This window comes from Fusarium keratoplasticum, chromosome 6 (genome assembly GCF_025433545.1).
Source record: "Fusarium keratoplasticum isolate Fu6.1 chromosome 6, whole genome shotgun sequence".
NCBI lineage: Eukaryota > Fungi > Ascomycota > Sordariomycetes > Hypocreales > Nectriaceae > Fusarium > Fusarium keratoplasticum.
This window is the reverse complement of record NC_070534.1, coordinates 2,181,786-2,196,578: the sequence shown is the minus strand read 5'-3', so window position 1 is coordinate 2,196,578 and position 14,793 is coordinate 2,181,786. Positions and strand designations below refer to the sequence as shown.

General features: G+C 50.9%; 6 protein-coding genes across 6 annotated transcripts; 2 read left to right on the top strand and 4 right to left on the bottom strand.

Moving 5' to 3' along the window:
• Nucleotides 1-148: 148 nt before the first annotated feature.
• NCS57_00866800 (uncharacterized protein) lies at nt 149-1,084 on the bottom strand (the record flags this gene model as incomplete). The annotated part of the gene is made up of 4 exons (XM_053058478.1): nt 904-1,084; nt 740-832; nt 374-633; nt 149-310 (listed from the first exon to the last, which is right to left on the bottom strand). Exons 1-4 carry the CDS (start codon nt 992-994, stop codon nt 149-151), a joined length of 606 nt encoding a protein of 201 aa, XP_052912309.1. The 5' UTR covers nt 995-1,084.
• Nucleotides 1,085-1,959: 875 nt separating this feature from the next.
• Nucleotides 1,960-4,833, bottom strand: NCS57_00866700 (uncharacterized protein; the record flags this gene model as incomplete). The annotated part of the gene is made up of 4 exons (XM_053058477.1): nt 1,960-2,068; nt 2,117-3,212; nt 3,265-4,002; nt 4,053-4,833. The coding sequence occupies 4 exons, from the start codon at nt 4,831-4,833 to the stop codon at nt 1,960-1,962; spliced, it is 2,724 nt and encodes a 907-aa protein (XP_052912308.1).
• Nucleotides 4,834-6,210: 1,377 nt separating this feature from the next.
• Nucleotides 6,211-7,020, top strand: NCS57_00866600 (uncharacterized protein; the record flags this gene model as incomplete). The annotated part of the gene is made up of 2 exons (XM_053058476.1): nt 6,211-6,365; nt 6,417-7,020. The coding sequence occupies 2 exons, from the start codon at nt 6,211-6,213 to the stop codon at nt 7,018-7,020; spliced, it is 759 nt and encodes a 252-aa protein (XP_052912307.1).
• A 789-nt stretch (nt 7,021-7,809) lies between these two features.
• Nucleotides 7,810-8,669, bottom strand: NCS57_00866500 (uncharacterized protein; the record flags this gene model as incomplete). Its single annotated transcript, XM_053058475.1, has 2 exons — nt 7,810-8,293; nt 8,344-8,669. The coding sequence occupies 2 exons, from the start codon at nt 8,667-8,669 to the stop codon at nt 7,810-7,812; spliced, it is 810 nt and encodes a 269-aa protein (XP_052912306.1).
• Nucleotides 8,670-10,464: 1,795 nt separating this feature from the next.
• On the top strand, nt 10,465-11,075 carry NCS57_00866400 (uncharacterized protein; the record flags this gene model as incomplete). The annotated part of the gene is made up of 3 exons (XM_053058474.1): nt 10,465-10,595; nt 10,671-10,807; nt 10,891-11,075. 3 exons carry the CDS (start codon nt 10,465-10,467, stop codon nt 11,073-11,075), a joined length of 453 nt encoding a protein of 150 aa, XP_052912305.1.
• Nucleotides 11,076-13,003: 1,928 nt separating this feature from the next.
• On the bottom strand, nt 13,004-14,098 carry NCS57_00866300 (NMO domain-containing protein; the record flags this gene model as incomplete). The annotated part of the gene is made up of 1 exon (XM_053058473.1): nt 13,004-14,098. One exon carries the CDS (start codon nt 14,096-14,098, stop codon nt 13,004-13,006), a length of 1,095 nt encoding a protein of 364 aa, XP_052912304.1.
• Between the last annotated feature and the right edge of the window lie 695 nt (nt 14,099-14,793).

The following is a 14,793-nucleotide window of genomic DNA, read 5'->3' as shown; positions in this document are numbered from 1 at the left end:
TCAACTTCTGGAAGCTAGTAAATTGACACAGGGAATAAGCACCCTAATCTACACAAAACAACACCTCTCCCCAGGGCACTATCCACATCCGTCTAGTTTTCACTGATACTACAGCCCCGCCCCTTCAATGGCCCTCGGCGCAATGCATTTATCGGTATCGGTACTCGGGCTTGATGTAATCGGCAAAGGTCTTGGGCTCCTCGAACTCGGGAGGGTGGTGGTGGTGGTGGTCATCCTCGGGGCCGACGTAGTCCATCTTGTAGACACTGCCGCACTCGGGGCATCGCTCAATGGGGCGCTCGCGGGTGAGCTTCAGAGTTATAATGTCAGCAATTCACTTCCATCCGTCCGGGATCGCAGGATCAAGACTTACGCCGAGCCAGTGAACGTTGTGAGAGTCGGCGGGGAAACCGGTGCAACCAGCGAACTGCTCCTCACCGGCGGATCGGACGATGATGGGCTCGGCCATCGTGCCAAGGCGGCTGGCGTCGAGAGGGCGCATATCGAAGATGTCGACACCCTCCATCTTACCGAGAATCTCCAGACGCTCCAGACCGGTGGCTTGCTCGAGATCGGTAGGGACGGTACCGGGCTGGGCACCGGGACCGAAGAGGTCGTCCTCAGTGCGGACCTCTGTGGAAGGATTCTTGTCAGCGGGCGTTCCGTCACGATGGGGGGTCGACCGAGGTTATGTATGACGCGGATTGAGGCTATCGATGGCGGAATTGTCGAGACGTACCCTTCAGAGTCTTGTAGGCGCCGACCTTCTTGTCGGCAGAGCCGGCGAGGGCAGCGGCCTGCTCCTTGGGGGTGGCAGGCTTGGAAGCCTCACCTGTTGGAAAACGAGAGTCAGCCATCATACGACGATCGCCATTGGCTGGACGGGGCAAGCAAATTGCGTACGGCGAACAAACGAGGTGGTGAAGGTGCGAGCGACGACGGGGGAGACGGCGGCGCGGCGGGCCGCGGCGATGGCGGAGCGTTGCAGGAACATTGTGATGGTGAGAATTCGCCGGCGGATGGGGTCGAAGCTTTGGGGATGATTCGGGATGGGCTGGGAAGAGGTGTTGTCGAGGGATTTGTGAGGATGGGCTGATTTGGGTCGAAGTTGGAGGACGGATCCATCCGGGCAAGCGAATTGGCCAATCAGATGAGCTGCAATTTGGTCCACGTGACTTTACACGAACCACCGGGTCAGCTCCGACTCTTCACGTTCAAGCGATTGCTAAGGCGACCGTCGGAAGCTCCAAGAGCTCTAGAAGCTCACACTTTACTAGTATTAAGCTATAAAGGGATATGTATCATGTGTGGGAGGTATCCAACTCAATTGACTTGAAAAGTAGCCTTATCAGATCCATTGCCAATTTTTCCGCCTTTCATTTCTTGTCGCACTCAAGGCTTAGTCAGACCCTTGATCCGGTTTGTTCCTCAATCTCAGCCCACCGAGGCTCAACTCAACCTCATCCTAGCTTTCATAGCTTACGTTCAGCGTTTGGAGCATTCCTTCATGACAAAACTTCAGATAAACCTGCTCTGATTAAACCCAACTACTGGAGACGCGTCTTTTTTTTTTCCCTTCTCATTCTTCTCATTCTTCACCTCATCCTTGCAGTGTTCTTAATCCACGACTCAGTGAGTTGCTATCTTAGCTCTCTTGCCCCTACGGTCGTGTAATTTGATAGGCGCACTTCCTCACCTCAAGTATGTAAAAGCCAACCATTGGGCTCAATTCGACTTTTACTATAAAACACTTAGAAGCATATCTAAGCTGAGGTACCTGGGCGTGCATCTTCCAAGAACTCGCCTTCTCAAAACCATCAAAAAGGGTCGGTTCGAAGGGGGACAGTATCTTCAAGACTGCGGTTCGCATAGGCAGCAAAGCGTATTAATCGAAATTCAAGCTACAGTAGCTATTAAGCACGAATATTTACACCTCGAATGCAACCCGACGCCTACCCCTTATCCGGGCCCCTTATCTCCTGATTCATTCCCTGCAATGCCTGCTTTTCGCTTGAAGTGTGCAAGCCAGTAAGGATTATCCGCCACTGTCTGATTGAGAGGATCGCCGCTACAGAGTGTCAGCTAGAAGCTCGCTAATATCAGAACCTTGACTCACTCATTGTAAGCTATCCACCGAGCATAATGTTGAATCTCCTCATCCGTTGGAACATGCTGAGCTGGATTGTGAGGGGACATGGTTGCAATCGCCCAACGGTGAAGCTCCTCAGCAATCCACCGATAAAAGTTTGGACCACCTAAGAAGAAGCCGTTTGTTTTCATCATAATGGAGCGGGCATCAAGGAGGGACTGTTGATCACTGCTCCTTTGCATCACTTCACTGTTGTTCACGCCACTTGCCTTGCCATCTGAAGCCGTAGGGTTAGGGAGTATTGCTGCGGTTGTTTGTACCGGGGCGTGTTTCGTGGGTTCTGGAAAGGAGTGGAAAGCAGATAACCAGAAGTCGGCTTCGGTTTGTGAGCGCGCCTTGCAAGGCATCCCTAGAGTGGGAGGAGATAGACTTCCCATCTCCATGTCTAGATCCGGACTGCTCCTGGTCTGGGTGTCCCTTGTCAAGTCGAGCTGAGCATAGTCGTGGAATGCACTAGAGAGTTTCGTATCGACTCCGCTGATTTGGGGAATATTCATCCGTTGACGGAAATGGGATAACCAATTAGTAGAGGAGTGTATGAGCCGAGCCAGCCAAGTTGCGATGAAATCAGAGGGCGTGAGTGATATCCTTTCTATATTCACGACAACGCGACATGCCTCCTGTTGAAGCTCGTGATCGGTGATGGGAGTTTCGGAGGTTCGAGCACGCACGAAATCCTGGAGCTGGGACTCAAAAGCACATCCCTCAAACATGTCTTTCTTCCCGTTGATTTTCATGGAAGACAGCCTGCTCTCTCTAGGGGACCGGATCGAACCTAGACGTGCCTTTTGGAGAAGATCTTGATTTGACAAGATGAGATCCTCTAGCCATGATGCCTGACTTTTTTCTTCTCGTTCTGTGCCAGTCTTTGAAGCTAGAATGATGCGGCAAGCTTCGAGTTGCATAGTCTCAATTGTTGGCATGTTTCCGTTATTGTCAAAGTACTTTTGCATGAAATAGGCGAGTTCAAGCTTGATAAGCTCGTATGCACTTCTTGGTGTTTCAACGGGTGCTCTGCTTCCTTGAAACGGAAACGGGGTATGGCGCTCGGTTTCGATGATGTCTTGCTGTAGAGTTAGCAGAGGCTAGCGAGGTTGAAGTGTTGATGTTCTTACATGGAGGGATAGCATTCTCGATAATCTGAAGAATGGGGAGATCAAAGCCCCAGTCTCCATCCCAATCAGCCATCGTCTTGCCCAGTTTGAAATGGTTCGCCAGGTGATCTGCCCGTTCTTCCCAAGTGGTCATCGTCCGATGACAGAAGCCACACCGTGAGCGGATATCTGGCGTTGGAACTCTCCATTGCTCCATGGACCATTCTGAATAGCTGACACTATGAAATAATCGTAGGTGCTGTCTGAGATGATCTTTTCGGTTAAAGGTTCTCTCTTCGGGGGCTCGATTCTGGCACTCGGAATAGTGGTGACTGTTGATGTGTTGATCGCTTGGGTCGGCCAGCCCACAGAATACGCAACATTCCAAGTTGTCGTTGGTTGGGTTCGGACAGCGAGGGCCAGCAGGGGCGCAAATCCATCTTTCCAGGGGTAGATGTAACGAGTTCTCATGCCGCTGCCAGTCATATTTCCTCCCGAAAGTTTCTGTGCAGAACGTGCACTGAAAGGTCTTGCCAGCTGCGCTCAAGGGGGTTCTGGGACCGCTACGCTTGAAAGCTCGCTTTCTGCGGCGCGAGCGAGCGTGCCGAAACGGTTCAAAAGTGTTGAGTGACGACTGGCTACCGTATGAATTGGCAGAGGAGAAAGATCCGCCACTGGACCTTGAAGTGTCGACACTTCCGGCCGAAGGAGTTCTGCGAGGGTAACCTGATGGGTCGAAGCTGGGTGAACCAGCCGAATCTATCAAAGTCAGAATAGTCCAACATGGTATACATAAACCAATGACTTACTTTCGGCGAGTGGGGAGTTGGAAGCAACAGCCCTGGCAATATCAAAAGCCGAAGCTGGTTCATGTTCTGGTGGAGACTCGACCCATCGCTCGAGGGGATTCAACGAGGAACCATCCCGAAAGGCTGGGGTGGGTGGTCGAGGGATGGAGATGGGTTTCGGCTGCTCAAACTGTTGAGAAGCAGCAGTTCGCAAACCCAAGCTCTTGTTACGACGGCGAGCGTTGGCCAACCAGTTCATGAGCTGTGTCCTGTTGAGCCCAGTCCTCTCTTGAAGCCGCCTCTTCTGGGCTTCATCGGGATAAGGTGAGTCCTTGTGGGCCGCGAGCCAGCTTTTCAGTATGCGGATAGACTCTCTGGTGAACCTGGTGCCGATCTTGGGAGGGGTAACCGCATCGTCCACATCTGGGCTGGTCGTGGAGTGAGTGGTCTGGCATGCCTCTGACGAAGCTAAGACAGGATTCTGCTCAAGCTGATGAGGGTGGGCAAACGATGATGAAGATGGCGATGTATCGTTTGTTAAGGCTAAAAGGGAAGTGAAATCGTTTAGATGCCGCCCGTTTTCGCCAAGAATAACTGGTTCTTGGAAGCCGATATCCAACTCAGCTGGAAGAGGGGCCCACCACGCATCCTCGCTAACGTCTGCTGGGGATACCTGTAATGGGTCAAGGCTGGCATTATCGGCTGCATTATGTCTTGCAGGCAAGGCAAATTCATCGTTGAGGAGATCAAAGGACCAGAGACCCCGGTCTAGATCATGGTTTGATGTCTCGTGGGAAGCCATAAAGAAGTGGTCAGGGTTCTAAGCAAGCACATGCATGTAGTCAACGGCGCCACACTGTGTCTGCTGTAGGTAGGCCCAAACTTGACCTATGACTTTTGCTGGTTTTCATGGACTCGTCGCCCCAAAGAAGAAGGTTCATCGAGGGGAGCGAGCATGCTTCTTTGCAAGACTGCTAGAATGGTTACGGATGACTGAGAGTCCAGGCCGAAGCTAGGAGGGTAGACGTCAACGCTGATTGGCTCATCAACGCCCCGCTCCAGGTGTACATGTCGTTGCGCCCTGTTGACGGGGCGGATGGTGAATTGTCAGCGTCCGCACTCGGACTTAAGGTAGTTAAAGGAATGTGGCGATTGTCGACATGGTGGCTTATCTTGATTACATTGTTTGCTAAAACGAGTTGAAAAGGTGGTAGTGAGTTGTGATAAGGGTTCTGGCACAAGAACTTGACTTGCCAGGAATCCCGGCGGCCTGAAAACCCGCTTAGATGGACCTCCCATTGTTGCGCCTTGGACTATTTGTCATTGTTTCCGTTAGTGAATTTCGGTTCGATAAAATCTATGAATGAGATGTTTCTGATTTAAAAAGTCAATCAACGCCATGTCTGTTGGCCTGCATTAAGGCGTCATCTATAGTGGTTGTAAACCTCATCGATCTGTTATTGTGTCATTGAAGCTTGGGTATAAGCTTTAGTTGTACTACTGCTGTATTGTTTCTGCTGAGTTGCTCTGAGGCTCCCACCCTCTGGCTTTATGCAGCCTTTTTGACTAAGTCTGTTGGTCTGCCGAGGCGGCTGGACGCTCCCGTTGACAGGGCGCTGATAGCATCACCCACTTAATGCCACACTTCAGGTTAGTCACTGCATATTATGGGCATTTTTGAAGAATAATATGATGGCCCAAGCCATATAATTTGTGTCTTTATTTCTCTTTCCGTCTTTATTTTTCTTTGACTGTTTGCTATCATCCACCCAGCATAGGCTTACACCATGACCAAAACCACACCAAAGAAGGATGTCCTTCTTGTATTCATACCAATTGATCCAGATCTACAATGGATAGACCGAATACGCAGAACGTTGCCACATATCGAGGTGCGTTGGGTGAAGGCTTTGTCAGACGGCCGCCTTCTTACACCAACTGACATCTCTCCCAATGAATGGGATGGCGTTACGATGGTCTGCACTTATTTCCCACCGCCGTCTTCACTCGCACCTCGACTGCGCTTTGTACAAGTATCATCGGCAGGATTTGACCTTTGGGTCGATCATCCTTCTTTCCAGGATCCGGAAGTTGTCTTTTGCTCTGCAAACGGCGCCCACCCGTGAGTGACCCTACAACGCTTGAAGCTCAAGAAAGTGCATCAAGCTGCAGAAACTAAATGAATTCTACCCCTAGGCCACAGATTTCTGAGTGGGTCATCGGCACCTGGATTATGAACCAGAGACAATTCCTGGAACACGCCCGCAACATGGAAGCCCAGCAGTGGAAAGCTTGCTACGAACACAAAGCCACAGACTCAGCTGGCTCACGAATGTAAGTTATTGCAGGGCTCTAAGTGCCATGAATTGACTTATACTCGTATAGGGGAATCCTAGGTTATGGCTGCATCGGCCGCCAGTGTGCACGGGTTGCCAGCGCCATGGGCATGGAGGTTTACGCATTCACGCGGACAGAACGCCTTACACCAGAGTCTCGCAAGGATTCAAGCTACTGTGTGCCCGGAACCGGAGACCCTGATGGCTTGATCCCCGCCAAGTGGTTTCATGGCTCGAGTAGGGCAGATATTGATGACTTCTTGGATCAGAAACTCGACATTTTGGTTGTTTGCTTGCCACTGACTCAAGAAACGAGCGGTGTCATTTCTTACTCTCAGTTCAAGATTCTGAGCAAGAACAGGACCTTTCTGTCTAATGTTGGACGTGGAAAGCATGTCGATACTGAAGCTCTGATAGAGGCTTTGCAGAATGGTCAGATTCGAGGGGCAGCACTTGATGTTACTGACCCCGAGCCATTGCCTTCGGATCATCCGCTGTGGAAGGCACCGAACGTGTTTATAACACCTCACAACAGTTGGCACTCTACTATGTACTGGCCAAGGGTTTTGGAAATACTCGGAACAAATCTTGAGCGGTTAGAAACGGGGAGACCATTGGTAAATGCTGTGAAGAAATCCAGTCACTCGGGATAATTTTCAGTCCTCAATAAAAAGTCAAAGTCACCTGGGGTTTGAAATTATCAGACCCTTGGAGCAAGGATTTCTTGTTAATCAGGTTCTAGACTCTTGATTCATGGACTAGAATGTGTCCTTTCTGCCATCCATCCTACAGAGTATATGCTCTATTTCAAGTCTTTGGGCGTTTGGAAGGTGTTTCATTTCACGCCCTAGCATTTGTGGCGGTTCTGATGAACTTTCCTAGACGGAGTGGAAAGCTTTTCTTGTTTTCCAATGACGTCTCCGTTGGGCACAACATAAAAGAACACAGTGATAAACAAATGACAGCATCAAACCCCAATTGTAAATCACCGTAACTGAGATAACGTTAAGCTTCTACAGCCATAGAAACTCAATAGTAGAAAGGTGAGTCTCGCAGTGCAAGATGGCACTTTTACTGCACTCCATCCTGTCTCTCAATTTCTATCGCGAGTGTTGATGATGGCCTACTTGGCTGGCGTTCAGGGGTGCCACAGAATACCCTGATTGGACCTCATCCAGGAATGGCTTTCCTCACTGAAGACTAAGATTGGTCTTTGAAAAGAGTTTTATTGAATGGATGAAGAAGAGAAGAAGAAAGGATCGACAGAAGGGATGAGATACCCCAAGGAAGGACATGTCCAATCTAGAAAACCCCAGATGGTTACCGAAAAAAACTTGCTCATTAAAAGAGCCCTCGAACCATCGCCAGCAATAGCCCTCAAAGACTTTGACTACATCACTCTTCCTGCATCGCAGGATTCTCATTGAGCCTCTGCCGGTCCACTATTCACTATCGTCGTAAGAGGGGTCAAAGTCTTCGCAGCAGTCGCCAGCAGCCTTCCGGAGCGTGTTGGTGTACATGTCATCAGCGTCCCAGAACTTAGGGGCAGCTGTGGCATCATTGGGCCACTTGCCATAGACCAGGTCCCTGTAGGCTCGACCGTTGTCAGTAGTAGGCCACCAACCCCAGCCGACGAGAGGAGAGGTGACCCAGTCTTCCGTGTAGTTCTCGACGTCGTCGTCGCCCTCGTTGGCCATGCGCATGCAGTGAGTGCTGCCTCCATCCTTGTGGTATACAACCTTGGGATGGGTGTCACCTCCCAGACGAGGAGAGTCGGTAGAACCGCCGTATCCTCCGTGACAAGACGGGGCGACCTTCTTGACCTCGTCTCCCTTGGCAAAGACGATGACGTTTTCCCAGTCGTGAGTGTGGCCGCCCGCAAGAGAGCCCCAGACAACTTGGTCTTTCTCAAAGTAGTACTCGTACCTAAGAGTTTGTCAGCGCTGCTAGCGAAGACCCAGATCTAAAGGACTTACATGACGGCGCACCACCCGTGGTTGCATCGAGATCGACTGTAGACGTTGGCGTTCTTCAGGCGGCTGCTCTCACGGCAGTCATCCTGGGGATTCTTGAAGACGGGGTGGTCGAGGCCCGGGTTGGTGTCTCCATCAGGGTCGATGGTAGCCGTGTTGTAGCAGCTATCGGTATCAAAGTCCATCCAGGGCTGGAACTTGAGATCGATCTCGTGAGCGCCCCCAGGCAGAGCCACGAGGACATCGCGTCGGGTGTTCTTGGACACGGGGCTTGCACTGACGCCGCTGAGAGCGCTGGCGAGGAAGGTTGCGGCAGCCAAGGCGTGCATGGTGAGCTGGCAGAGTTGTTTGAAGAGAAGAGTAGAGAGTAAAAATGAAAACTAGAGGTGATGATGATAGTGATGGTGTGGTAGAAGGACTACTGGAGAAAGGAAGGGGAGCTTTATATAGCTTTAACCTACGGTGTCTTTAAGAATACTTCGCAAAGGATTTCAAAATTACATGCCAAGCATTGATACTCGTACCGTGTCTTTGCTATTCTCCTTACTCCGTGTCGCTGACAAGGACGATCACGACAGGCACCAAGAACTGGGACAGGACTCGATGATCCCCTTGTGCTGATAAGTTCCATGAGATTGCATCAAAATTAACGATTGGCCGTTTTCATCAGTCAAACTATCAATGTGTAACCTGCTTGTTAGACAGACGTAAACTCAGAGCTTACGGACATTTCCAACGGCCCACCAAGCTCATGTCGGGTAACTAGCCGTGGCTTGCCTTTGCGTCGATTTAGAAGTGTAGCGGAATGGACTCTAGTCTTTACCTCATGATCAGCTTGTCTATGCATGTAGGATTGCCGAGTGTGGAGATGGTGGAGGGATTCCCGCAGAGCCATCCGAATAAGGCAACCTGAGCGCGTGGCCCATCCTTGATTCTTTGATTCTTCCCTGCATTATAGTTATTTTCAATCTTTTCACTCCAAAACTCCCATGCACCAGTAGAATTTGATCAGCTACCCTGTGAATTCAAGCTGTCCTCACATCATATGGTCAACCTCGTGAGAACGAGGTTAGTCAAAGACAAGGTTAGGCAGGCTTTAAATCTATGATTTCAAAAGAAAGAAGGATGACTTGAGAAGATCCTTTTGAAAATCGTCCGAGGGCAAGCTGCTCATCGTGGCTTTAGCATGCAAAACCCTGCCCCTCGACAGCATCAGCGTCGACTGGACACACTTGGGTCCCTTTGTGGATTATGCAGCCCTTGGAGTTTCTCTACGATAACATAGGCAGCACCCTTATAGTGACCTCGCCGCAATGTGGCAGCCAATGAGGCCCTGTTTGAACAATTCAGGTGGACAAGGATGCAAATCCCCCAGGGAGTCCAAGCTTGGGCTGAACACGAGTTACGACAGATTCCCACACAGCTCGGAGACGAAACTCAAGCACAAAAAAGTCAATTTCTATTTACGGAGCCGAGTTATTGCCTCTAGGCTGAGCTGCTGCTGAGCGAGGGCTGAGATTGCTAGAGCTTGAGTCGAGGCGAGCTGAGCGAAGCCCGTCCCTACACAACACGGCGATGGTAGTGATCTTAATTGTAAGCATCTTATCAGCTGTCAGTCTAGACCTTATTGGTTTCTATGATTGTCTCACGGTGTGGCCATACCTATGCCTTCTTGCCACTTGTGGCGAGCTGAACCAACCAATACACCCAAGACATGGAGCGTTCTAGCCAGACACGTCTTCATGCATGCATTAACCTCACCAGACTCATTTTCAAGGAACAGAAAACTATTGACCATGTGGCTGACCGGAACTGAACTCTTTTTCAGCTGGGCTGTTCTGGATCGGTCTCCCCCGGTGACCGACGCCTAGCATTGCGTACTGGAATGCCCCAAGGCAGGTATAAAAAAGCTCGTCCTTTGTCTCCTGTATTCAGTCTCTATCAGCACATCTCCACGGCATATCGTCACGCTCGCGAAAGTATATGAATGCCCTGTTTCTTTCGTTACGAAAATGGCAAACCGGTGTTACTTTATAGTCTCTCCTGACCCTAACTGGTCGCATGGCATTGCCAGGGTATGTTCTATGATCCGTGCGACTCACTTCGGAACTTATTGCTACTACAATGAGTTCTTTTTTGTGGGTTAGGCTAACTGGGGGTGGTGAGGACGATGCCCATGGCAACCCGGAGCTCTATTTCCATATCAAGTTCGGCGACGGCGAGTCTTCATACACAACGCATAACCCAAACTTTAAGTACAAAATGCCCGCTTAGCCTTTATAGACGATCTCAAACCTCTTGGTCGTCAATTACTAACGAATCCTCTCTAGGAAGGCTGAGAACGTGCTCTCCCCGAACCCGACTCGCACTCTGCAGATTCCTGGCCCCAACGGGTGGTACTACGTGACGCGCAAGATTGGCAAGAGCCTCGAGTTGGATTATATGACCAAACTCACGCCGCAGACTGGTAAGTCTTCGAACTATCCCATCATGTTCCCCGTTCCTCTTTAGCTTAAAGAAGGCTGACCACGCCCTCGTTCTCGCGAGTAGATGCCACCGAGTGGCGGAGAGTAACACTCAAAGCCGGGGCGAACTTTGCCGCCCTTAGACAGGTTCTAATCGACATGCTCACCAGGTTTCCGAACTATGACTGGCAAACTGGGGCAGGCTCAACAAGAATCGCATTTGAACAGAATTGCACGAGTTGGCTGGCTGCTAACTGCAATATCGAGTAGACCACCAGCAAGTACTGTAAATGCGAGACTTGCCAAGGTCTCGGTGACGTGGTGTGGTGAATTTTGAACATTTTGGAGTTGATCCTGTTCCGTGCAAGGGACTGTTTTCAACAAGAAATGTACAGTTTTCAACGCCAGAGTAACACACTAAATTACCTTTGTATTTTGAGACTATTTCTACATAATTGTTTGGTTTCCCACCGGCAGTCAATGCTGCGTCAAGTATCCCATACCCCCTAAATGACGGAACTCCAAGGGCTAATACCCAACCCGATGCACCGTACCTGAACACTCATAATCATGAACTCACTTAGTAGTCTCCCGTACCATGTTTAAACGAACGTATCAACTCGCAACCCCCTTTTCACCGGTGTGAACAAAGAAACCCCCTATTTGTGGTCCCTCCAAGACATGACCTTCCAAATCGCAGGGAGCGTCTCAGTCGTCCTGTTGCAGCTTGTGCCAAAGCATCCGGTGCAGCAATTATCCTCCACCTGCCTTGCCTTCTCAATCCCCCCGGTGAGCTGTCTCCAGAACTTGGAATTCATCATCTTTTCCTCGATGTCGTCCCAGCTGAGCGCGTAGTACTCCCTCGTCCCATACCAGAAGCTATCCGGTGCTTCAGACACGATGCTTTCAGCCCCCGGACGCTTCTTAAAGGGTGTCTCGAGGGCCTTACGCCTGTCCTTGACCGTTTTCAGTGCTGGATCCGCGGCCACAAACATGTTGTCGTCGTTGTCAAACTCATCTGGGTTGATGAGGATGTACAGCACCCCTGCGCGGAGGCGAAGAAACGCACCCACCACCGACAGCTGGCTGTCGATGGACTCGCAGGCGGTGTAGGGAAATGCGAGATATGGAACTCGCGGGACAGGCAGTTGCCATTCCAGCTTTGTTAAAAAGAAGGATTTCTGATACTCTTGCCCGACATCAATCCACTCCGGTCCCAAGATGACGAGGTCCCGAGAGTTATCCACCTTGCGAGATGGAAGATCAAAGAGTCGTGGGGGCATGTACTTTATTTGAAAGCATTTTTCGGAAAATGCAGGGATTGGGATTCTGGAATCTCTTGCCATATCCCAGGTGTCTGCACGGCTCTTGTCACGAGGGTCGTAGAGCTGAAGCGTGCCCTCAGGGCCCCACGACTTTCGATGCCGGATAGCGATACGGCGTGATTGCTTGCACGTTCGAAGCAGGACGTCGACCTGCGTCTCATGCACAGGACACATCTCTGCGAGCTCGCGAGGTGGGTCAGACCACACAAGCTCCTCAATCATGGTCAGGGTGCAAAAGGACGTAACATCACCCTTTGGCCGTCGGCTGTCGAGTGTATGAGTTCCGAGCTGGGCAAAGTGAGCAGCCGGGTGGCGGTCCTTGAGAGACCATTCCCAGACGAGGTCTTGGAGCTCATTGGCCAGGTGAGAGAATTTGGGGAATGAGACGGGTTTGGATAGGGACATGATTGATGTGTTTATGGGTTGAGGGGAGACAAGTGAGGAGTTGATCAGAGATGGGGATGTAATCAAGGAGTTATTTGTATGAAGGTTGCTGGCCTGACTGGGTTGATAGTCTGGGTGAAGAGAACTGAGAAATAAGAGAAAAGAGAAAAGAGGGAACAAGAAAAACCCCCAACGCTACGCATAAGCAAAAATATTGATTGGAATGATTAGTCTAACTAATGCAATGCACGTTGGTGAACCTCGTCACCGTCGTACAAGGCTCTGTCGAGATGTCATCACCCTCTCTACAGTGGGAAGAGAAGCAAACAAGGCGAGCAAACAACGCTTTGTCTTGGGTGAAAATTCTTCACCGTTTGATTCTAGCCAACGCAGACCTTGATAAACACTGTATACAGCCGAGTTGCAATCTGCAAGTTCATGCATGCATAAACCCCATCTTTTTGTTACCGCCCTGTCGTACAGATACCTTCACACAACTCCCTCTGCAACCCTTCTCACAATATCTCTAGTCTCACACTGTATCCGCTGAACGAGGACCCCGGCGTCTTCAACCTCATGCACGAGACCGACCGCGGTGCCTGCATAAGTCGCCAACCTCCCGTCGGGGCCCCAACCCTTCTCGCCGGCCTTGGCAGCCTCGTCGTGGCGGAGTTTCAGCTCCTCAAAGGCAACGCCCGCCTGCTGGTCGTGCCAACTCTGATTGACGATCCCGCGGGGGCTGTACTGCTCTGGCCAGCCCATGGTGCCGCGGAGGTGGTTGTACAGCATCGTCCGGGTGGTGCACTGTGCTCCGTCGGAAGCCCGCACGATTTCTCGCTGGTAGCCCTTGTTGATACGGGCTTCGGTGGCTGCCAGGAAGCGTGTCCCCATTGCTGCGCCCGCTGCTCCTAGAGCGAGGGCTGCAGCGACTCCCCGGCCGTCGGCGATGCCTCCAGCCACGATCAGCGTGATGCCCGAGTCCTTGACGTTGTCTGCAATCTCGGGAAATAGCGCCATGATTCCTAAGCCGTCTGTTACTCTGCCGTGGCCACCCGCCTCTGCTCCTTGGATTACCAGAACATCCGGGCGATTATCACTGTTGGCGGCTTCAATGCTCTCCTTGACGGTGCCAATCTGAGTCCAGATCTGAATCCCGGGAGAAGCCTCGCGCAAACGAGTCGCCCACTCATCCAACTCCTCCTGACCCCGGCGAGGAGCAAACAGCCAAGCCACACAGGGCCGATGCTGCTGAACAGCCTGAACCGCAGAATCAAGGTCGCCATTCCAAAGCTGGAACCCGACACCAACAGGGAGGACATCCTGAGGTGGAAACGACTGTGGCAATGTGTTGGGGGGCGCATTCTTCAACAGCTCCTTGACTGTCATCAAATCTTTGGCCGTGTCTTCGGGCTGCGCGCCGGGTCCGATGAAGCCCAGCCCTCCAGCTTTGGAGATTGCGAGGGCCAGGTCTGGACCTGACATAACGCGCATTGGCGCGCCGACGATGAAGGGCGACGTGATCCATGGGAATAGATGAGTCAGTCGGGCTCGACTTGTTGTTAAGGCTGCTCGCGTTACACTCATGATGAACTGTTATTTGTTAGACGTAGTTGATAGGCTGTTCACACACAAATACCTTAATTTATTGTAGGGCTTCAGATCGTCTTGCCGACCTTGTGGATGATCGACCGGGGATGCTGCTCTAAGCGCAGAGGCCTCTTCCATAATCCCATGGCCCTCTCTTATATCCTTTGATCCTTCTCTTGCTTAGAAACGCGATGTGAAAGTTACAGCCGTCTGACCGTCTCGGGGAAAGACCGAGACCCTTCATGACGTGTTGCTCCTCTCTTGATCCCGCAATACCCGATATAGCCGTTGCAGCCGATTGACCACGCATCGCCACGACCTCGGTTACGGTCCTATATTGCTGAGGAAATATGGAAATCTACATGGAGACTTGTATACTAGGTCAACATTATAGCTGAGTTTTGTGTTCATGGTAGTGTTTGGTGGTTGAGTCTCGTAAGTACCAAGACTCTGTCACTTGTTGGTAGAAGTCAATAACTCTTCAGTCAAAATCAGGACGTTTGTTGACACGAGTTCTTTTTGATTGGTCAAAAAGTATTTCAAAGCCGCCTCAAGTCTCAACTTGAGCTACGAATAGAAGGGTTGACCCGGCTGATAGGTTAATCTGACGATGCTGTCGTCATTCCAAAGCTCGTCCGTTTCATGTCGTGATAACTACTCTGCCGTTCAAGGATACTCTATAGAAACTAATA